Raw genomic sequence first — 24252 nt, forward strand, 5'->3', positions numbered from 1 at the left:
TAGTCCCAACCTTAGACATTTTAGCAGCCAACTCACTTGGTGCATAAAAATAAGACTCTAATAGATACTTCTGGAACACCAAAACGTTGGCCAAATGTTCAGAGGGGGAATCAGGGGGTGATGCAGTTTTCATGCATTCCAAGGATCTCGCTTTCAAGAAGCATTTAGTAAAGCCTTATGAAAACATGGCACCCATAATCACTACTTACTTACTTAAAAAATTCAAGCTTCCTAGTGATGACAAGCAGTGCTTACCGCTGTGCTAAGTAGTCTGTGCAGCATGACTTGGAAGGGTGTCCATACTGAGTGTTGGCATTTGCCAATGTTTAAATTGGACATTTTTTTTAACGATTGCTTCTTTCTCCAGCTAAATTTTTCTTTCATGGACAAACAGCTGACAAACAGGATGCGTTTTCTAGCACCATGTCACTCGTTTAATCCTAAATAATGTGGATGAATATAAATAGATAACATATCTATGTATATGAATGATGTGGGGAATATCTTTAGGGTGGTACATGGCTGTGAAAAGCACAGCAGTAATTGGCTATGAAATACATCCACCGTGTTTCTTCACTGACCAGGGACATGTCTGCTCCTTAGGAATCCCGGCCGATCCCCAGCGCGGGTGCCTGGATGCCCCACAGTGGGAAGGCACCCACAGCGGGGATCCGGGGAAACAGGAGGCCGCGGTGCCCGGGAGCGGCGGCCCGGTGGGGCAGTGCCCCGGCAGAGGAGAGGGGTATGAGCAGAACCCAGCGAACAGCCTCGGGAAGGCAAAGAGCACCCCGCCCGGCGGCAAGATCTACCTGCCCGCCCCTGAGGGGCCCCCGCCCCGCCGGGGTCCGCCGCAGGGCGGGCCGGGCCGACAGGCCGCCCCCCGCTCTGCTCCGCTCCGCTCCGCTCCCCGCCTCCCTCCGGCGGCGCGGGCGGGGGCGCGCTGCGGGCCGCAGTCCCCGGCGGGAGGTTGTCATGGTTTCCCGGGTCACATGTGTGCGAGGTTCCCCGGCGCGGGGGGAGGAGGCGGCGGGGGCGGGGAGGCTTCAGTCACGGACGGGGCCGCCGCGCCAAGTGTGGGGCGAAGCGGAGTGAGACGCTGCGGCCGCCGAGGCTGCCAGGGAGCCGCTGCCCGCCGCGGACCCGCCCCCCGCCCGCTCCCACCTGCGCCGCCGCCCGCCCCTTTCCCGCTGCCCACGGGCGATCCGCCGGGCGCGCCTCGTCTCCGGGCTGCGGACCCCCGGCCCCAGCCGCCGCCCGCGGGCTGTCCCCCCTCCTCCTTCTCCTCTCCCCTTCCCCTCTCCCTCCCCCTTCCCAGCCAGGCTGCGCCCCCCCGGCCGGCCCCGGCATGAGCATCTCCATCCCGGCGGGGCTGACGGAGCTGCTGCAGGGCTTCACGGTGGAGGTGCTGCGGAGCCAGCCCGGGGACTTGCTGGAGTTCGCCCTCCAGTACTTCGGGCGCCTCAAGGAGGAGGCGGCCAAGGCGGCGGCGGACAAGGAGGCGAGTGGCCGCAAGGCGGGCACCCCCGCGCCCGGCCATGACAGGGGCGGCCAGCCGCCGCGCCGGGCCCCCCTCGACGCCCGCGGGGTCAACTTCGCCGAGGAACCCATGCAGACCGACTCCGAGAGCGGCGAGGAGGAGGAGAAGTTCCCGGGTAGGTGCCCCCCGCCTCGCCCGGCTCTGAGGGGGAAGGAGGGAGCCGGCCGGGAAGGGCGGGCAGGGCGGGGGCGGCGCCCTCAGCCGCCCGGGCTCAGGTGGGCAGCTCGGCCGGGGAGGCGAAGCGCGGGCGCTCCCGCCTCGGCGGCCTCACGGCTGCGAGAGGGGCGGCCCCTGGCAGCGCGGGGCGGGGGGTGTGGGCCGCGCACAGGCCCCGGCCCCGGCGGTCGTGGGTCGTGCCGCGGGACTGCGAGGGGCCGGGGGTGTGAGGAGCGCGCTGGCCTCGGTGACTGGAGTGTGAATGGAGGAGGCGGCGGCCTGCCCGGCTGCACCCTGGGCAGGTCCCCGCTGGCGTTGACGCCAAACAACGGAGCCCACGGGAGGTTTCCCGTCTCCCGCTGCAAACTTTAACCTGCCGGGCTTTTCCCTTTTGTTCAGCAGCGCTGGATGCTGGGCACGCAGGTAGCACCAGGGTCTGCAGCTGTATTACTTATCACGTTTAGGCCTGTAGTATTCCTAAAAGATATTCTTCTTTGAGCACAAGAGAGCAAATCTACGTTTTGTAGCTGGTCCAATGGTATGTCTGCCACAGAAAACACTTATCGTGAGCATGCTACTCATTTGTGCACTTGATTAAGCATTTTGCATTGATGTACTCACATGTGTTTCAAAAAGCAGAGCATGATTTTAAAACATGATTTCTTCTTGAAAGCCAGGGTGAAATTTTATGCATGATAGAGAGGCCTGTGGAGTAAGCGTAGCTGTGAGGACAGCAAAGAACGGATGCAGTGTCTCCATGTTTGAGGGTAACACCTATCTGCACGCAGCTAATGATACCTTATCTTTGTGTGGCTGCTAGGCCTTATTTAGACACGATGTCAGTCCATCAGCCACTCTGATTGATGGGCTGAGTAGTAGCTGTCTCTGAATGGTGGATAGCGCTTCGTCTCATGATCAGGCTAAATGAAGGGTCAGTCAATATGGTTAGATGCTGAGAGGTCAGTCAATAAGGTTAGATAGAGAAGAGAAAGTGTCCAGGCATCTTCATAATCAGCTTATTTTTTTTTTTTGAGAACAGCTTGAAATTGAAGTATATCTCATCAGATCGTTGAAGCATTCATCCCTCCAGGTCATGTTGGAGGTAGATTTGCTTAGCAGAGTACAGAAGCCAGCTGTTTGCTAGATTAATATCAGTGCAGTTTTAAAAATAATGTCTTATGTGCATTTTATCAGAAAAAATGTAGATGTTTAAGAACTGGGTAAGTTTTCTGAATATGTTATGCTTTAAGACAACTGCCATTCTTTTCATCTGTTCTTTGCAGCTATACCATGCGTATATAATGGGAATTTGAATCTGTCAATCAGGTTCTGCAGATTTATGTGGTAGTTTTGAACTCTAATGCTGATTATGTGAGATTAGTAAAAATCTGGAAATTTGCTGTCTTTGAAAACTGAAATGGTGGTAATGTGGAAGAATAAAATTATTATCTTAATTCACTAACACTAGATGTGGTTTTCAAACATGAATTATTGCAACACTAAACAGACTCATTGGTGAATGGAGAACTGGAATGTTGTATGGAGCGAAGTACAGAAATCCAGCTTGATTTATTAGCATGTATGTGTTACGTATATAAAATTTTACAGGGTGTTTTAAGAAGCTTTCTAAGCTTTATCTAATGAATACCTGTAATTAAGATTCTCTTGATATTCCTTTTGTTGTGACTGTGAAGAAGGAAAGCCATTTTTGTCAATATTCTCATTAAGGAGCATACTTGAATGACTTAGTTTAACTGATTGATTTATGCATTTGACAAAAACCCTTTAAAATATCACGTTTTTAAGCCTAATATATCTTGAAAGTTTAATCGTATTATGCCTTGTAATTTCTGTCACTTGGAGTAATTAATAATTAGAAGTAACAAAACCGGAAATATTTGTGAAACCATGTGGAACGTGAATAATAAGTAAGTTATAGTAAATTATTACTAATGGTGTGGTTTTGTATGTGTGCATTGTGCAGGAGTGTGTATTTTAAATCAAAATTTTACATCTGGCCTGAATATGCATTCTTTTAAGGTAACATAACAATGCATCCACTCAGCCTTTTGTTAATAACTGGAGGCATAAAGGCTTGTATTAAAATCTTTGTTTAATGAGTTTAAATACAAATTTAAAAGTGCATTTCTTTTGTGCTTTTGCTTTCTGTTTCTCTACATAGCAATTCTTGAACTTAAGTTGGGGGGAATTTTTTTTTTCTTTTCATTTTTTTCTTTTGCCTTTATGAATAATCAAACTGCTTCTGTATAGTCAATTTGTCCTGTTTGTATACTGCTTTTGTACAGGAGACAAAAACAAATTGGAAAAGTTTATAAGCAAATGCAAAATAACCTCTGAGAAGGAGCTCAGACCTGCTGGTGGTACCTTTTCTTTGTTAAAGCAGTACACTTGAAATGTCGAACTGACGGCGTTCCTTAATTAATTCAAACAGGATGCTCCTTGTAAATGCTATTGTCTCCCACCTTTCTTTTTTTCCTCTTTTTTCCTTTTCTTTTTTTTTTTTTTTTTGTTTAATCCCAGTGCATGTTTCTAAATACCTACAAGCACTGCAGTTGAACTCTTTGTCAGTATTAGTTTTGTCCTTGAAATGGATTTTGGAAGGTACATGAGCATTATCCTATTTCGGAAATGACGACCATAAGCTGTGTTTAAAAGAAAAAAAAACCTATTCTCAGGATTAAGAGTCACATGTGAACCATGAATTAAACTCTGTTCATATCCCCTGCTGTGTCCATTACATCAGTTGCAGAAATAAAGGTAAAAGCAGTTATCTTGTCTGGAGGAAGAACTTGGTTGTGTTGGTGTCGTAATTCTGAATTGGCACCTGGAGTTAAGGTGACCTCTAAAATGATGTTCTTTAGGTTCAGAGCATTTAGATTATCCCCTTCTCAACACACTGCTTAAATTGGGAATGATTTTTAGGTCTTATAGTTGGTGGGGTTTTTTTGTTTTGTTTTCTTTTTTTTTTTTTTTTTTTTTAATATATATTAAGTTGTCCTACATGGGTGTATTTGTGTTAACCAGTGACCACAACTAATTCCTACTAATACTAATAGGAATTACTAAATTGAATAAGATGTATACATAAAAATGACACCCATTTCGGCAAATTCTTCTAACTGTTTTAAGTGCATATTGAAATGTATTATACTGTGTCTGCAGAATTTGAAAATGCTCAGTAAGTTATTTGTTCTTTTATGAATGACTATACTTTTCCACTTACATGTCTATATGCAACTTATTTGAAGGGTAATGCCCCATATAATTTGTAACAGCTGTTTTTTAAATATTTGCTATAGCTAAAATTTCATATTTCATCTAGCCTTAATGTGAATTAGTAGAGGTGTTTGTAGAGGGAGCATTGCTGTTCTTTAAACTTAAAAATTGCAATGCTGTGTGTACAATTTGGCATCATGAAGCCTCTGTTTTGAAATAACAGGTAAATTGTAGAAACCAGAGGGTTGGAGAAAACTTTGCACACAAGAGCGTCCATGTCAGCTTTGTGATGATAAATGAACTTCATCCGTTCTGTTAATCTCACTCATGGTTTTCTTCCTTAAATGAAACAAAATCAGAGAGCACTGAACAGTTTGCAACCTTCCTTCAGGTCTGTTGCGCAATGATAATGGGTAGATTAGGGCAGTGGAAGGGCTCAATAAGAGCAAGGAGGAAATATAAAAGTATGCATAGGTTGTAGTAGGGTATCATTACATTGGGGACCATATAGAAAAATATGTGAATTTCTTGAAAATGTGTATGTTCAAATTAAAATCTGGGTTATGATGGGTGGTGGCAAAAGCCTTACTGTCTCATACCTGCTTAGCCAACTTTTAAGAGTCACAGAATGGTTGGGGTTGGAGGGACCTCTGGAGATCATCTAGTCCAACCCATCTGCTAAAGCAGGTTCACCCAGAGCCGATCACACAGGAATGTGTCCAGGCGGGTTTGAACGTCTCCAGAGAAGGAGACTCCACAGCCTCTCTGGGCAGCCTGTTCCAGAGCTCTGGCACCCGCAAAGTAAAGAAGTTTCTCCTCATGTTCAGATGGAACCTCCTGTGCTTCAGTCTGTGCCCGTTGCCCCTCATCCTGTCGTTGGGCACCACTGAAAGGAGTCTGGTCCCATCCTCTTGACACCCACCCTTGAGATATTTATAAACATTGATGAGATCCCCTCTCAGCCTTCTCTTCTCCAGGCTGAACAGACCCAGCTCTCTTGAATGAAGTTTTAATAATTTCTCCTGTCACTCATCTGAAATACAAAAAGAAATAAAGCATCATTTGTGTGGTTATAAGGACAAAGCTGATCAGACTCAGGCTGGTGCAGCCTGACTGTGGAAGCAGTTCAGAGAAGTTCCTGGTGACAGGCGAGTCCCCTGCGGGTGTGTGGGCACAGCATCCCTGTGCTCCCGGCGCAGCTTTGGGCTGCACCCCCTGGCAGATCCTGTCTGATGTGTGTGCAGCATGTGTAAGAGACCATCGGGGACGGGCATTTGGCATGCAGACAGCTCCTGGAGGCAATTTTAGCCGCATGGATGGGTGCCTTGGCGGTTCAGTGGGCCTTGGTGGGTGGGAGGGCCACTGGCCGCTCTTAGTGGTGTGTGCAGTCACAAAAACACAATGCTTTCAGTGCTTGCTGGAAATCTTCAGAATAATAGAGCTTTTGGAAAGAATGTTATCCCAGTATTTTTGACAGAAGAATACTATTTTCTTTCTGGCAACGGTTATTTTAGAAATCAAACCTGAGCAACTTGGCAGTTTAGTCCTTTTTTTTTTTTTTTCTGTCTTTTATTTATTTGTTTTTTTAAATCCCTTAATCTGACCCAGGTGTTTCTTTTCAGGCTGGGAGAATTGCAGTCCAAAAACTTAGTTTGACAAAACTGTAAGCAACTAGAAATTTGAACTTGTAATGGGGTAGCATTCAGTAGTCTTTGTAGTAGGGGATATGGTTCATTTTCAGACATGTTTATTTGTGATTGTAGATGAAAAACATACTTCTGCTATAACCACTTTTTTTTTAAAGAAAAGTATGTTTTTATGAAGAATTTAGGTGAAATGATAGCAGCCTCCACTCAAAAGTGTGTATGTGTCCCTGCTCAAAACAAAAGGATACATGAGTGAAGGTGTCTCTGCTGGCTATTCCTTTGTTAAGTTTGTGTCTGTGCATTTAAGAGAAGCAGGAAAAATTCAAAATACTTAAGGACATAAAAGTATTAAAACTATACCAAAACCATTTGAATTTATCTCCAGCTTTTTCTTTGAAGAAACAGCTTGAAACTGTTTTGGCTGTCTGCTCAGCTCGGAAAGAGAGAACAGCATTAATTCAGGAAGTATGGGAAGACATACAGTTCTGTTGGCATGAGTTTGTCATGATTGCATTGTGAATGATAAGGTATAAACAGTGTCAGTACTAGCATTTGCACACCACCACTGTTTCTTGCACGTATCATGTCTGTTTTAAAGGAAAGCTGGCTTCCTCAACAATGCTCCAGGAGTTTTGTGTCACTTGCTGACTTTGGTTCAGTTTCCCAAAGAAACCTGACATTTTTTGCTCCTTGTGTTTACTCCTATTGATGCATTTACATGACTGGAAAAACATTTTTTTTTTTTTTTTTTTTTGCGAACAGAATAAAGATGTATATGTGGACACTAAGAAGGTGCCTGTTTTTAGAGCGTACTCCTGTTGGTTATAAAAAACAGCGTAATGGCTTAGTGTTTGTAACCTGGACAGAAGTGCTTCATGCATCTGTCGATAAGTTAAGCTTAGTTTAATACATATATATCTCAGGGCTTATCCTCAATCTGTTGAGCAAAAGTGTTGCATTCTGTCCAGTGAGAACCCTCAGTCTGAGGGAAGTCTACCTTTAAATAGTCAAATCTCTGCAGGCTCATTGGCCTTAGCTGCTCCTGTAAATCTGGAACATAAGGTTTAGAAATCGCACATTTAGGTCACAAGGTACAGATTAATCAAGGTACGGGCTGCTGCCCCACTTCTGCCTTTCCAATATCAAAGATGACCTCTAGATTGGGAAATTTTATTTGTCAGGACAGTGGTGAAAGAAACAAGAAGGCAAGGTGGAAGGAAGGACATGGAGGCAGAAAGGAGTTGGTGGGTGGTAAGGAAAATGCAAAGGTAAAAGCAGGAGGAAGGAGGAGGGACAGAACTGAAGTAAGGGGAGGAAGATAAAAGGATAGAGAGCACACGTGAGAGAGCACATTAAATTATCTGCTTTTGTTTTCTATACCCAGATATAACCCTGCTCTCTTTGTGTATACATCCCAAATTTATGTCCTGAATTTTTTTATTGAAATTCTGTTTGGATTATAAATGTATTTCAGAAAAGCATAAATGCAAACTTACACTAAAATTAGTGGTCAATGCATTTTATGAATGTGAACTGAGTCATTTGTGATTTTTTTATGTATTTTGGCATGATCATCTGTCATTACCATACCTGGAGACCTATAACACTTTTGTTGGGCATGGATTCTAATGAAAGTTTCAACTCAAGTTTTTCATGGAGAATTCAGATTGTTTTCAACCATTTTCTGTTTCAAAAAATAACAGTAGTGGTTTTTGTCAAAGAAGTTGATATGCACGTCAGTACAGCTGCAGTCTTCATAGAGAGTTAAGATGGTTTTGATGCTGATGGAAAAATGAAATATTGAATAGTACATAACAAAGACTGTGAAATGTTTCTTTCTTCAATGCTTAATAAAAAATTACAGCGGTTATTTCACCGACTATTATTTTAATGAGGTACCTTAAAGTCATGATATAGAAAAACTACTGCTTCAAGTTTGAGCTCTTCTTTTGAGCTTCAAGGGAGTGTAATTATGGAGAAGCTCCCTACTTTAAAAGGTGAATGATTTTTTTTGAAAAGTGAATGAAGGAAGGAGAAGGCTTTGAGAATAGGTCTTGACATACATGAATTAGAAGAAAAAGAGGTGATCTTACTCAGGATGATACATCTATCATATCAACTTTTTATATTGTAGGTTGTTATATGGATGTGGTTGTGTAAAGGATGAAGTCCATGTATGCATGAGTTACTACGTGCTAGGTACATCTGTTAACAGAAATACACACATCTATAAGTCCATATTGTTACCATAAACATCAATTATGGTATTGCTTAAAAGCAGTCTTATGAGATTTCTGAAGGAAATATATACTTTTTCCTTTTCTTTGGGACATTGGATGATGACACAGATAACTCTAGATAGCTTTAGATAGAGCATTTATGCTGAAAACTCTTATCCTTTCAGGGAACCCTTTCAGACTTGTCTTTTCACTTGCTGGGTAGGAATGGTAACCTGTTTACTTCATGGAACTGAACAGGACATTCTTACTCTGAATTTTGATCGTGACTAGTAATTATGAACTTTGTTTTTATTTAATCTTTTCCTTTATAGACTACATTTCTGTTTGGTAGAACACTTTTCAGTCATAGTACTAAACAAGATGTTGAAGAGGGTGAAGTTTACCTATGAGTGGCTTCTGTTTCTCTTTATTTTTTACTTTTCTAATTAACCAGTGTTATTACATTTTTCCTCAAAGAAAGGCTTCATGTTTGTCAATTCTGTTTTTCGTTTAAAAATTCAAAGAGCTCTATTTCAGGTTTTTGTGCATTTGGTGATAAAAATAGCAGAAGTACTCAGAATTTTTGTTTGCAGTCTCTAGCTAGTGTAATATATGAATCCAGATTTAAATCAATACAGCAAGTAACCCAGAAGACACACGGGTTTGGGGCTACATCAAGAAGATGGTGTTAATCAAATGTCCAGTGCCTCATTCAGCATTTGAAATGATACCATGTTATGCAAAAAAAGTGTGAGATCTGAAAGGTAGGGGGATGCTGACAGGGCAGGGTGTCTGAAGCGCATGGGAGTAAAATGCAGGTTGTGGGCACAAGGGATCCACAGAGTGAACTGGACACCAGCCATATGGCCGTTTGCCATCCTTTGCATAAAAGGCATCCTTTTAGCACTGCTGCTCAGAGAAGTCATTTACGGACTATGGATAAAAATGAGGAAATGATAAGGAACGAAACAACACAAACCCCCAAATTTTAATTTAGCCTTGCCTCATTTTACTGTAACACTGGATAATGGAAGGTAGAGTGGTAAAAAAACATGCTGTAACAACAGAAAGTATTTTTCACTTGTACGTTTGCCTCTTAAATTGCTCTGCTTAATTATATTAATATTAAGAAAACGTCATCAGAGCAAGAATTTGAAGCTGAGTGCCTGTGCAGGTCAAAGCTGATAACGAGAATAGCTTTCTTATACAAACTGTTCCAGTTATTTGACTAAAGTGTTTTTTGTAAAGCTGGGCTAAAAAGGCCAATTAGTAAATATTATGAAGACTTCCTTAATGGATGGAGTAGAAAATTGCAGTATAAAATAGATTTTGAAAGGAGGAGAAGTAACGTGATCTTTCCTGCTCAGCCTTGTTCCAGATACTATCCTGCTTGTATAAAGATCTTTATAATAGCATCAACTTCTGAATCCCTGTGATGCAGATGTAAAATGTGTTTTTATAAATAGTGATAGTCTCTTTGTAGTGTAACTTTTTAGCAGACATGTCTATTGTAAAACATAGCAGACAGGAAGAAAATAAATCCTTGCCCAATGCTGGAAGGAAAACATTCCTTGCAAAGTCTCAGTATAGACTATAAATAAAAGATGTACAGAGTCCTCAGTGTTGGGATGGATACAAGCTGGAACCAAGCATAAACATTCAGACTTGTTCGCCTGAGAGTGCAGGCTGAAAGGTTTGGTGCGTTTTCCCAGTTTACTAATCTTGCCCTTCTACTAGTGAACTTGTTCCCTTTTAGATCCTTTCTTTGAAGCTATGACACTTCTTTTTGTTGATGCTTAAGGAACTCCATTGTTAGGCCAGTTCTTGCCTTTGGTGAAAGGTTCAGACTGGTGTCACAAGTCCTTGAAATAGGTGTTCATCAAGAAATTTTTAAGTTTTGCTTTTTAAGATTCTGCAAATGAGTGTCTACAAGCTAGTAAGCCTGTTTAAACACTCTTGTGGATTAACAATAGTCAAGACCTTTAATGCCAAAAACTTTGTCTAATGGGGAGCTGGGATTGTCCTGAGGTTTATTATTCTCTTCCAAATCAATGTTTGTGATACTCATCACACAGTCAGAAACAATTAAGATGTCTACTATAGAGATATATTAAAGTTTTCTAAAGGTTTTGAACACAATGTTTTCTACCATTCTAATAGAACAATTTTTTCATCATGAATGTGTTTTGAAGAAGGTAGGTTCTCAGTAACAGACACTATGAAACATTAGAGGGACAGTTTTTTGATTTTTGGTTTTTCTTTTTCAGTTTTGCCTAATTTCTGTTGAAATTGAGGAGTTAAGATCCAGGTACCTTTATAGATCTGCTTCTTCTGTCTCTTTGGCACTAGGCTCAGTCATAATTCTATCTTTAGTTCTGTGTTTTTGGTGCTTTTTTAATGCGTAGCATTTTCTATTTCTAGACATGTTGTTCAATACTTTTGAGTAATGTTCAGGCATCTTTCTCTAAAAGCCATCTTTTAGCTGATAATTTATCTGTCTCTATTGGTTTTTAATAGGTGCTCAAAACATAAGAAACTCTGATCTAGCTTTCTTCACTACATTATTTAAGCATTTGTGAAGTAATTTAAATATAGAGTTAACAGCCTTCCTTCCTTCCTGTTGCCTCAACCTACAGGAAATATTATTTAGTGGCTAATGCATGTATAAAAAAATGTTCTGAAAGTAGACAGATGGTTATTTATTGTTAGATACTACTAAATTCAATTCTTGGTAAAAATTTATCTTCACGTCTCCTTTGCTAATCTGTCAGTTTTGTCCTGCTGGAATGTAGCTGCTGCTGGCAGTTGTGGGAGTAGACACAGATTAATTTCCATTATCCACCTTGCAAAGAGAAGTGATTTATTCTTCTGGTTTTACTTTCTTAGGAACATTAATAAAATTGAGTTGCTCTTTAAGTACGCCCTTGTTTGTTATCTGGAATATATTGTCATATGAACATGGCTGGTCTTTATTTCAGGTTATGGCCTCAAAAACTTGAAAAAAGAAGAGAAGCAATATCATGCTTTCTCTAAGTTCATCCTTCAAATCATTGCATTCAGTGCTGATATAGGCTTTGGGATGCAGAAGCGACTGGGAAGTCTTGGGATCTTGGGAAGTCTCAATCAAAAAACAGTTTGAGCTTGTGAGAGAAAAGAGTGCTTTCCATGCAGAAATGTAGGTGTTTGTCCTCTGATTTGTTTTTGGGGAGTTTTGGAAGTGTGGAACAGCCTCTAGAGTAAAGTTTCTTAATGTGCACTTCTGTAAATACTGCTGGAAAGACCTGACTTTCATGCTGCTGCCACAATTGGATGTCATTGATCCATTTCCACCAAAGAGAGGATTTTCCTGGGGAGCTTATATAGACTGTAAGAGTAAAGCAATGAGTTGCAACCTACTTCTTCCATCTCAGCTATTGTGGTGGTGGCGGTGGTGTTTTTTTTTTTTTTGCTAAAGGATCTTTCTCAGGCACTGATTTTTTTAATTATTATTATTTTTTATTTTTATTTTATTTTTTTGAGAAACAAATGATAGTAAGAGACAGTAAAAGACAGTAACAGCATTTCTATTTTTCACTTTTTGTCACTGTTATAGAGTGTATCAAGTGTTTTGCTTTCCTTCTTTTGCTTTTTGCAGTATGCGAAATTAAGAAGGTTGCTTCAACTGCTATTGATAGAGCAGCTCAGTCAGTGGCTAGCATCCATTTAGCTTGTTTCGAGATAAAGGCTTATTTGCAGTTCTGCTTGACAGTAATGGAAGATAAATGACAGAAATGTGTGTGATCACACTTCTCAGTCAAAAGGAGACAGGTTGATATTTACAATTCTAGCATGACAGTGTCTTTAGAGCTGTAACACCAGATGTGGAAGAAAGCCGGGGAGTGAGTTAAGGTGCATGTATAGGCCTTTCAGAAGAAGGGGCAAGTTCTCTTGGATCCAAATCATTGCACTGTTCTTGGTATTAGCCCTACCTCTTTGGGTGCTTACTGGAATATACTTTTTTATGTTAAAAAAATGTGTTTATGTCTCACTCTGGAAGCGTGCCACTGTAGAATCTGAATCCTTGACAAAAATCAAACCAAAGCACGTGAATGAGCTTCAGAAGCAAATATCCTTAAATCTTACAGGTTAAGGAGCCTGTTAGTGCTTCTTTCTAATAAACCAGGCCACTGGTTATCTCTCTGGCTTGGAGGTGACCAGCCCAGGGTCCCTTTTTGAGGGGCTGGCCCATGGTTGCTGCCTGGGGGGCTGGGCACTGCCAGGGCGTCGTGCTGCTGGCGTGGGGGAATTCAACCACTGAGCACAATGAGTTTTGTTCCTCTCATGTACCTAGAGTTTTCCATGGTTTCTGAGATGTGTTTTACTTCTGAGACTGGACTTGGCATTTGTGGCTCTGTTAGAAATCACTACATTGCGATCCAATATCTCACCTTCAATGTTCATTGCAAGTTCCTCTTCTATGGAATTTTTTGTTGTTGTTGTTCTGATGTTTTGTTTGCTGAAGCTGTTACTCCGTTGCTTGTGAAGAACTAATAACATTGACCACACAGCACTGACCATACAAACTGGCATATACTTCTATTGTTTAAGTCATAGTATAAAAATCATAGTGGGAAGTTGTCTCAGCACTCTAAATGGTTGATACATGTTCAGTTCAGTTGGGGGAAAACCAAAACAAAATGTTTTATGGCTGGAAAGATCCAGTTGGTGTATGACATGGAGTTTATATCACACCTTTGCAACATGTAGCTGTATTCAGGAAGCACGTTACCCCAGGCACATCAGTGTTCAGATGGTGCAGTGCTCACAGCCACTAGTACTGGCTGCTGATTGATAGTCCGGATGAGACAGACCAACACTGAATTTGTGTGACCTTTCCTTCATGGTGCATTGCAGTTTGGTGTCAGCTACTAATTTTTGCAAATTATAAGGAACTTCTTTGCTTTGAGACTTTCTTCATTGTTAAATTTAATTGAAATGTTTCGGAAAGTTCCAAAGCTGGTAAGGGGACCAAGCAGGTGGAAGGCATGACTGTATAAACTTTGCTGTGAACCAATGTGAAAGAAATAAAGCAGGAAGCAGTTTTCTGTAAATGTTATTACTGACAGCAATTAATAGCAACAGAGCATGCAATAGCCTTTATTGATTGCCTTTTTTTTTCTTTTAGCAATTGGTATGTCATTTGCAAATGAAATGTCATGTTTAGTTTCAGCACAAACCATTTAAACACATTTAAACCATTTAAAACGGACAGGTTAGGTTCTGTGGAAGCACACTCTTTCCTCGTAAGTATCAAGAACAGAAACATAATTGCTATTTCACTTAGGGCAGTTGCCTGTTAGTGTAACCGATACTCGGAAAGTAATAGGAGTCCGGTTATTGCTGAAAAGTATTTCTTTATGATTTTTGTTTTGTTTTCATTTGGAAATAGTACAAAAGTCAGAATATAAACACATGCGCTGTTTTAAAAATGTAAAGGCAGAGCCAAGAAGATTTACTCATTCATTCCGGAAACTCTACTTTATATTTACTTCTGGCTAGGAACTGACATGGTTTAACTTGTGTTCTGCGTTCCAGGACAAAACAGTTTATAAAGCTGTAGAACTACCCTTTTTTTAGGTGAAGGGATTAATTTAGCTTTCTTCTCCATGTTATAGTTTCTTATGGAGTACATTTTAGGTAGTAAAGTTTGTTTTCTCTATAAAACTAGCCTCATAGTTTTTTTTGCACAAACCGTGTTTCAGAGATTCAACAGTTGCAATATTTTCTAAAGATAACTTCCCTTAGTGTAGTTTATGTTTAATGTTAGTTTCTGTGTTTATAGAGTGAGGGACTGAATGCTTATAACTGATTGTACTTTAGGGAGTGGAAAGAAGGTTGAAGTTTTCATCTGTAATTGGAAAGTCACACAAATTCTAGTTGTACTGTGAGATTAAACTTGCCACTGGATATAAAATTGTCACTTTTTTCTGTTTGTATCAAAAGGAAGCTTACTTATAGTTCTCAGTTTAAAAAATTTTTTTGGTGATCAGTTGTTCTGATTTCTAAGATAATATGTATTAATATTTGACTGATGTTTTCTATCGGTCAAATCTTACATATTTTATGCAACTGGTTTGATTTTTAAGTAACCTCTTGTTTAGATAATAAAAAAGAGAACTTTGCCCTGGAGCTGTGAAACAAATGAAAGAGACATGTTAATCACTATTATTGGCATGTCTGTAAAACTGGATAGTGTTTATCTGGAATACTTATAGAAATTTTAAGGTCATGATACAAGAACACCTACAGGGCCTATGAAACTCTATGCTTTAGAAAATACATACATGTCTACTTTTATAGGCTGGCATAATGAAGCTGTTATAGTCTGTCAAGTTAGTGTCAAACAAGTTTTTAAATGAGTGTTAATGTTGCTGTATAGTAGCTGAGGGCAACTTTTCCCATATCATACTGGTCATAGGAGATATTTAATAATTGTGCGAAAGTTATTCAAATACTCTGTGGGTCTGGATGAAATGCATGAGAATTTGGATTGAAGGCAAAGGTTTGGTCTTTTCTAATCTCATCCCTTGATAATCATCCTTTAGGGAAGAAGAATGATCCAGCAGGGCTCTGGGAGTTCAGACAAATAGGGTTAATTCTCCATGTGTGTTACAGATGTACTGTGTGCCTTTGAGTACCTTGCACTGTACACCTGAGCACACGCTATAACTTGGTAAAATAGAATACTTGCCATCCCCACCTTTCAGTGACCTGTGGCAGTATTTGTGTGAAAGGCTGTGAGGGGCTCATATATTAATAGCATTGTTCGCCTGCAATACTTAAAAAAAAATCTCTAGTATCTAGAGTCCAGAGCCCAGCCAATGCTAGAATTTAATAAATTTTTGTCTGTTGCATCATTTTTTTCTGGCCAGATGTAGAAAATAATGGATTTCTATTTCACTGAAGCATTCCGGAATACCTGAATAATCATCAAAGCTCTTGTAGACAGAGGGAACCTATATGTCCTGTTTAGGCTACAAAGGTTGCCTGTAAAAGGAGCACCAAAATTGAGATGTCTTCCGTGAATGTTGCCATAGATGATGTCTGGGCCGGCTTCCCTTCTTCCGGATTTTATCATAGGAGAGTGCTGGTAAAGTTGTTGATAACTATAATATGGTGCTCTAGTGAAAAGAGCAGCTTATTTCCAAATGGACTTGAACTCATTTAGGGGAGTGTGGGGGCAGAGCTACAGGACAGGTTGGGGGTGGAAACTCTTGGAGCATGAGTAAGAAAGAGGAAGCAGGAGAAGCTGAAGGCATTTGCCTGGCCAGCAGCTGCCCATCTGGGGGACATCATGCTGGGGGTGGCCTTGGGTGCCTGCACCCTGACAGCCAGAGCTTCTCAAGCACAAACTCGCGTGCAGTGAGTGCAAAACTGGCTTGTCTGCATTGCTTGATGTTCCTAACAAATGCTGCTGTTTACCAGATTGTTTATATAAAAGGCAGTTTTTGGTTATGAATATGGACTCCTGCCATACAACCATTACAGAATCTGCATTAAACAATGTACTCTTCTTGTCACACTTAACATGAAAGTCACGTATAGACCCAGACTATAAAGGGTGAAAAAAGTTTTGTGTTGTTTTTAAAAACAAAAAGTTACCCTTGTTTGTAAAGTTTTTGAAAAATCTACTAGTAGGACAAAAAGTAGAATTCAGTTGTTTTTTTTTTGTCCAAAATAACTTTTAAAAGAAAAATTAGCAGAAGTACTCCTCATCTTCACTTGTATTGACCTAATGTGGGTACTGGGAATATGAGTTAAAAGTAATATTTATCCTAAGTTTATGAAGTTGAGTATCTCTTAGTTTCAGAAACTTTCTGAAGCAGTGTACATTTAAAGAAAAAATTCTGAGAAAGCAAGAAAGAAATCTTAGAAATTAACAAGTAATTTACATAAATCAATTTTAGCTTTTTTTTTTTTTTTTTTTTCCTACTGAGGGCACAATGTAAAGCACGTGTGTTCCAGCAGGTTGGAAAAGAAACTAGCTTGTCTTTGTGGACACTTGAATATCCAGACTACTAGGTCAGAGCCAGGCATCTTATCTGCTTTTCAGCATGCTTGCTTGCACATTGATTTGCCTTCAAGAGAAGAGCTTTCAGTGCTTGACCTTGGAATATGGCATGGCCTGGGGAATAGGGCATTTTTTTCGGTGGTGTGAGTTGCTAGTCTGACACATAACCCAGCAAGCACACTCATCTCTTAGTTTTTGGTCCTCCCTTTTTCATGCGATCTTGACCGTTTCTGTTTACCTTCTCTAAAATAAGCAGAATTTCTTCAAAGGCAGTGGAGGTTGGGGGAGCACACTAGACAGGACAAGTACCATCTCATCAGGCACAGAGTAAAGAGTTTTCCCCAAACAGAGAGTCTCAACAAGACTCCAGATCTTCAGCTGCATCTGTTGGTCTGCCTTTATTCTCTCTCTATACTTCCCTGTATACTTCAAATTATCTGCACAGGTAGGTAACTGTAAAAAGACAACATGAAAAAAGTGTGTGTTGGACTTCTTGGATGGGTTTAGAGGTAAAGGATCTTTGGGTCATGACTAATATGTTTGTTACGATTGGTGTTAGCTGTATTTTAGGTAGTGGTGTCATTATCAAATGTAATTTTGCTAGGCAATCCAAACTGGGAGCACAGTAGGTTATTATTATTATTATTATTTTTTAGAAGCCCTTTGGTGGAAGACTATTATTTTATGCCAAGAGTTATTTCATTGCCTGATGACTAATCAGCTCATTGGAGAGTTTTGTTATCAAGAGCCATGGAAAGTTGGCCCCTGGTAGGAATCTCACAGATAGTTACCAAAGGAAGTCAGGACTATGTTCTCAAGCTTTGCTAGCCAGGAGCAGAGCGAAAGGGGAGTGAAAGTAACTGTGATGCTGAAGTTTACTTACAACAGATGCAACTTCTCAAATGCTGCCCAAACTATTGAGCAAAATGAAATAGCACTGAAAAATCCAGTACTGACCATTACTGGACATTTCTGAATGTGATCCCAGTAATTCAGCTGTAATGGGATTTACAGTTCTACATAGTCTCATTGAATGCTTTTAATGGTGCTGCAGTGTAGGAAGACATCAAATTACAGTAGATAGGTCTTTATATTGCACCTTGACCATCTCTCTGCTTGGAGGCATAGCTCAGATGCTACCAGTAATTTCTGTTTCCTACTAACAAAACAGAAGATGCTGAAGTGAATTTCTATCTTTCACTTCCTTTGGCCACTCCTCATCTCTCCTGTACAAGTCAATTGGTTCAGGACAGGAAAGGCATATCCAATTAACCTGTTCATAAGGTGTGTTCACACTGACCTCTCCATTCTCTTGAGAAACCAGTTATTTGGTCTCAAATGCCCCATAATCAAGGCACAGGTACTGACTCAGTGAGGGGCAGTTTGGGAGTAGAGACTAGATTTATGAAGGGGCTCAAGTGACAATGTTTAGTATCATTATCCACAAATTTTACCTTTAGGGCACAAAAATCTCCACACCAAGTCAGGCAACTGAGCTCTCCATTTTCTATATGTGTTCTGTGTAGTCTGGGATACAATCCTGGCATGTTCTGGGGAAGTTTTGAATTGTTACCATGGAAGAGAAAAACAGTTTGAGATGATTGCAGGCCTGGAAAAAGAACCTAAACAAAGGCATTATACCATATATGTGCTATGTTATTTGCTGTAGTTTGCATCTTGGCACTGGGACAGTAACATGCAGCGGCGTTGGTCTGTTTGATCATGGTCATACAAGTGCTGGCACAGTTGTATGAAGACCGAGTACACAATGGAAACTGTGTTGTGATACATGTTATGTTGTAAGATGCAACACATTCTGCATGCTTACATGTGTGAGAAGAGGGATAGCTGGTGGTGGGCTATCATGTTCCAAAATATTAGCTATTCAAGTGAGAATTTCAGGATCAGGATCATTATGGAGTTGAGGTCCATGTTGTGTTTGCTTTTTGTTTGCTCTTGTGTTCTCCATATTGACAAAGAATCACACAATAATTTGGTTTATTGCAAGTCACTGTAGCTCGTTGTTGATGGATTTTTGCCATTAGCTGCAGTCCTTCAGGTGGTCTGGCAGGTTTCATGATGCCTTCAGTAGCACCTGCATTGCCGGTGCCATGTCGACAGCCTAGCATGCAGCTAATTGAACATTAAGCTTGTGAAGATTTTTGGAGTCACTTAACAACATAGAATTATTTGGTTTGGAAGGGACCTTCAATGGTCATCTAGTCCAACACCCCTGCATGAAGCAGGGTCATCTTCAACTAGATCAGGTTGCTCAGAGCCTCATCCAACCTGACCTTCAGTGTTTCCAGCGATGGGACATCTACCGCCTCTCTGGGCAACCTGTTCTAGTATTTCACCACTCTCATTGTAAAAAAAAAAAAAAAAAAAAAAAATCTTCCTGATACCTAGTCTTAAATCTCACCTCATTTAGTTTTAAACCACTACCCCTCATCCTATCGCAACAGGCCCTGCTAAAAAGTCTGTCCCTATCTATTACAGAAGCCTCCTTTAAGTACTGAAAGGCCACAGTGAGGTCTCCCTGGAACCTTCTCTTCCCAGGCTGAACAACCCCAACTCCCTCAGCCTGTCCTCCCAGCAGAGCTGTTCCAGCCCTCTGATCATTTTTGTGGCCCTACTCTGGATTCATTGCAACAGCTCCATTTCCCTCTTATGTTGGGGTCCCAGAGCTGAACACAGCACTGCAGGTGGGGTCTCACCAGAGCGGAGCAGAGGGGCAGAGTCGCCTCCCTGACCTGCTGGTCACACTTACAGCAGCCCAGGACGCTGTTTGCCATCTGGGCTGCAAGCACATGTTGCCAGGCCACATCCAATGTTTCATCCACCAGTACCTTGCAGGACCTTGCACTTAGATATCGCTGTCACCAGGCATTCTTTTGTGGCCTTTTCTACCCCTTTTTTGATTTATAATGCCATTCATGATGGTCAACCTGAATCATGCCTGAGGGCTCTATATTTAGTGCATCATCAGTAGTCTTCTTGATGTGGATATTGGTTTTGACCGTCTGAAAGTGGGGGAGAGGCTTGTATTATTAAGGGTGAATCTGTATCCCACCTTCTCCCTGGAGTCATGTTTGCATGCTGTCCTGCATGTTTGCAAGAGTAATTGAGAGCAGATATTGCAAGAGAACCCAAGGCCTGTGGTGAACGCAGCCCCCAGCACCAGCTGTGCTTCATTCACTTGTCTCTGAGAACTGGAAAGGCCAAATTGTGAAGGGTGTTTTGGCCAACAGCTTCACCGTAATCCCTGACAGCTGCTTGTGGCAATTTAGCTTTGCATGTATGTGGGAAATTAACAGTAAAATTTATTTTTTTTTCCTCTCTGCTTTTATGTTTTCTTCCTTTTGCTCAGCCTCTCAAATCTCAACACTGGGAGCCCAGGCTTTTATGTTGCTGCTTTTATCCAGGCCTGCAGCCTAAGAGTACAAGGATTTACTAGAAAAAGAAAAACAAAACCCCAAAATATCCCAAACTCATTCTGAGAAACTGCACTCTGACCTGTGGGACCTGAGCTTGGGGAAGGTGGCAGCCACCACACTGAGTGACTCCAGTGCATGTGTTCCGAGCTGGTGGGAGGACACAAGAACTTTCACATTTTGTTGTTGTTTCACTAGCTGGTTTTGTTGGCTGCCAGACAAAGGACAGTTTGTCTGGTGGTGGGAAGCATGTTACTGGTAGGCTGTTAAACCAGTGAGACATCTGAGCAGGAACCAGGCGCCGTGCTCTGCCTGAGGACTGCAGCAGGTTTCATCAGTCAGCACGCAGGAGTCGGGACGCACCATCCTGCCAGAGGTATCAGCCAATTTCTGTGGAGCTGGCATTTAGGTGGTAGGAGTCAGGACATGATAATGCTCGAGTGCTTTTCTTTTTGGTCATGACTTTCCTATTTAGATACTTATATAGAGAGATTTGTTTTTTTTTCCTGATGCAGTCTCAATGCCATTCTTCTCATTATATTCAAGCAGCTGGGGTTTGGTCTTTTCTTTTTCTTTCAGAGTCAATATGCTCTCTGAAGTACATCTCTCAGCCTTTCTTTAAAACCAAGTGGGAAAATGTGCTTGGCCTCATGATCTAAAAGCTAACAAAATTGTTTATTTTAGTTCTGACCAGCTGGGAATGAGTTATCCTGAATGCAAGAGAAACTCCCGTTAAATACGTAATATCCTTAAAATATGCAAACTTTAAAATACACGTCAAGTTCAAAATCTTAAATTTCACCAGGAACTGAATAAGCAGGCAATGCAGATTGCAGATCGTACATATTCATGTATTTCTTCATCAAGGTACTTTGTAGCAGACGTTTCTGCCAAGATTGCCCTAGGAAGCAGAGACTTTGTATAAAATCTTAACTTCAGAAAGTTTTAATGGTGCTTGCCCTTGTAGGATTTGTTATAATAGCCTAATGGCAAAGTGACAAAAACATGAATAGTGGTAGGAAACCCTGAGTCTCAAAAGGTTTGAGGCTTTGGATTAAACATGGGTAGTATTGAATGTGTATGGGAGAAAGCAGTTATGTTCACAGTTGTTAAACCGTATAAAATAGATGAGATAATTATAAACTCCACACAAATATCTGTTCCCTCAGAGAAGAATACTGACAGCCATGACGTCTCCTCCAACCCACTACCATCAGCAAGATTGCGACCTTATTCCTTTGGAATATATATATAACTTGCAGGTGCTGTCAAGAGACAAAAAACATAGGCCAAAATTTTGTAAGAAGAGAACAGAGCCTACAGTGCAGTTGTGTAGTACTTAAGGGAAGCTGTTGGCTCTCAGGAGTTCAGGAGGGCAGGTCACTCCTGTAAAATCTTGGGTGACCAAGTTTGCAGTCTGACAGAAATATTGATCAAGGACAGGTGCAAATTATTCTTCGTTTTATGAGATGGTGATCCTGCAGCCTGATGACATACAAAATGTCAGTTTGATAGCTTTACAGATAAGCAGCACCATCCAACTGATTTGGGCATTGCTGGTAGAGCTTTGGCAGAATTACCATTTTTTTTCCTCCCATTCTGAATGGGAACATGCATACATTAGTAAATATACTTCAGGCAGCGAAATTAGAAAGCAGAAAAGAACATGAAATTGGATCTGGACGCCTACGCTGCAGTGTTAGAAAGCAAATAACCATAATATTCTTAAAATAGCCTATGAAATTTCAAGTGGAAAGAAGCCATTTACAGATGGTAAGAAGATAAAAGCATTACTGGCATTTTGTATCAGATGGGGTTTAGTGGCAATTGTAAACTATGCTATGGCTATAGCACAATATTCTTTGGAGGTGGTAATAAACTGCTTAGCAAAGAGGCATGTTACGGCAAATGGCGTTGGGGCATAATGGTCATGTTAAAAAAAAATAACAAAACAAAACCAACCAAACAAAAAAAATACCACTACAGCACAATCCCCCAAACCCAACAACAACCAAAAAATGAACAAACCAACCAAACAAAAACCTAAAAAACCCCAGCCCACTCTGCTAGGCAGAAATAGGCAGTTTGGTAAATTGTACAAGGAAAATGGGATCTATAGGTGGTGCCCAAGCTAAAGCAGCACTCCAGGTCTTGGGGTTTGGCTCTGTGGGAAGGCTGGGGTCTTCATAGCCCAGCATGTGTCCTGCAAAGGCTGCATATATTAGATAGAAAAATTAAATACAGCAGCATCTTCATTTAATACTTCTATGTTTTAACATGCAACATTAATCTGAAAGAAGTGTTATGTTTAAAAATAAAAAAAGGCCAAAGCTCAAACAAGCTGCTTGGGTGGGAAAAGTAAATACGCTCTCCAGGAGCAGCATTTCATTCCCATTAATGGGCTGTGACAGCCTCTTTGACTGCGTTGGGTCATTGGTCTAATACATCAGACAGGCACTTCATCTTTTTATTTTCAGTGTTAGTAGTGACGTGCAGCATCAATTATTCATAAGAGCTGAAATCTCTTAGCTAATAAAGTGGGAAAGATCTCTTTGCCTCTCTTTCGAGGTTGGTGTTATGACAGGTTAAACAACCAGCCAACTTGCAGCATAGCGACTGGCTGTACGTACATATCAAAACACGACCATGAAAGCCTGCTGCTCCATAGTAGCATTTTGAAAACAAATATTTTTAACATCAACACTAATTATAATCTGCAAATAATGTAAAAATCCTGAAGTAATATTTTCGATTCTCTATTTATTAAATGTTTTCAGGGACTCCATTTATAACATTGCTGTTTTCCTGATACCATAGTGATGTGTTTAAATGGATACATGGCATTTTCATCTTTCACAAAGCAAAACCCACAGTATTTATCCACATATTTAATTGACATTCTTGTGCAGTGACATCTTAATAATCAATTAATTAATCAATTGCCAAAAAATTTACTGAGCTTTTTTTTGATGAAGGCTATCAAGTCAAGCCTTTGGGTTTTGAAGAAATAATTTGTGGCCTGTTATTGTGTAGTCATCAGAGAGAAGGTGAGGTAGGAGAGTTTGCTGTTTGGTTTTGGTTTGAAGCAACAACTCGTGTGCATCACCCAGGAAGCACATGTTAGTATGTGGGGTGAAATATGTACAGTAGAGCAGCTTTCTTCTGTGCTGTTTTTGGCAGCCTTTCTTTAAAGGAAAGTTTATGCATTTGTAAGAATAAAATAAATTGCTGTGATTCGTCATCTCAGCTTCCTTTGAAGGTTATTGTAGGAGACCATAGAATCCTGTGCAGCCTTTCAAAGTGTGTGGCATTGGGTTTGGAAAGGGGCAGTCCTAGTGTACTAGCACATAATTCTGGAAATTTGAGCTCCAGAGCTAAATTGCAAGGAGCACAAGGAAGTTATCTGATGTAGTTTTCAAATTATTGTGACTACAAGACTTTACCAACTTTCTTGAGAAATTATTTTACAGTGAAATGGAACTCATTTTCCAGACTGAAAAATGAAAAGAAGTAATCTGTAGAGCCAATAAAAATTTCAAAATTCGGGTTTGACTAACTGCATTTTAGGACTACAACCTCTTGTAAATTTAGTTTAGTTTGCACATTATAAAAATTGGGATAATGGGATATTCTGGTTTCTGTATATTTTTTTCTGTTACAGGTGTGTTGATGTCTTCAGAGACAGGAATAATCATGTATATATTTGTTGTGGTACAGATAGCTTTAAAATCTGTAGGTGTCATTTCTAATTAAAAAAAAAAAATCTTAGGGCATTCTATCTTATGTAGCTATTTTCTCTTGCCAACATCTATTTTACTTGCAACAGTGAAATTATTCTCTCTCAGTTTTTCTCCCAGTACCACTTAGATAATACCACTGTAGCATCATTTCCTCATCTTGGGCTCCTCAGTCTCTATGTACAGGACTCCCTGAAAGCACACGTTTACTTCTGGTCTCCCTGCCCGCGTTTTGC

At 40.8% G+C, this 24252-nt stretch overlaps 1 protein-coding gene across 2 annotated transcripts in view; it reads left to right on the top strand.

The window, feature by feature from the left end:
* Nucleotides 1-1135: 1135 nt before the first annotated feature.
* PRKAR2B (protein kinase cAMP-dependent type II regulatory subunit beta) overlaps nucleotides 1136-24252 on the top strand; it is an 87121-nt gene continuing 64004 nt past the window's right edge. For both annotated transcript variants that reach the window (XR_014186685.1, XM_082076312.1), the window contains exon 1: nucleotides 1136-1652. Coding sequence is in view for 1 of the 2 variants with exons in the window: in XM_082076312.1 (XP_081932438.1) it covers nucleotides 1346-1652 (307 nt within the window). In the remaining variant the exon portion in view is untranslated. The remainder of the gene's footprint in view (nucleotides 1653-24252) is intronic.

The sequence above is a fragment of the Streptopelia decaocto genome (genome assembly GCF_964273445.1).
Source record: "Streptopelia decaocto genome assembly, chromosome: 1".
Taxonomy (NCBI): Eukaryota; Metazoa; Chordata; class Aves; order Columbiformes; family Columbidae; genus Streptopelia; species Streptopelia decaocto.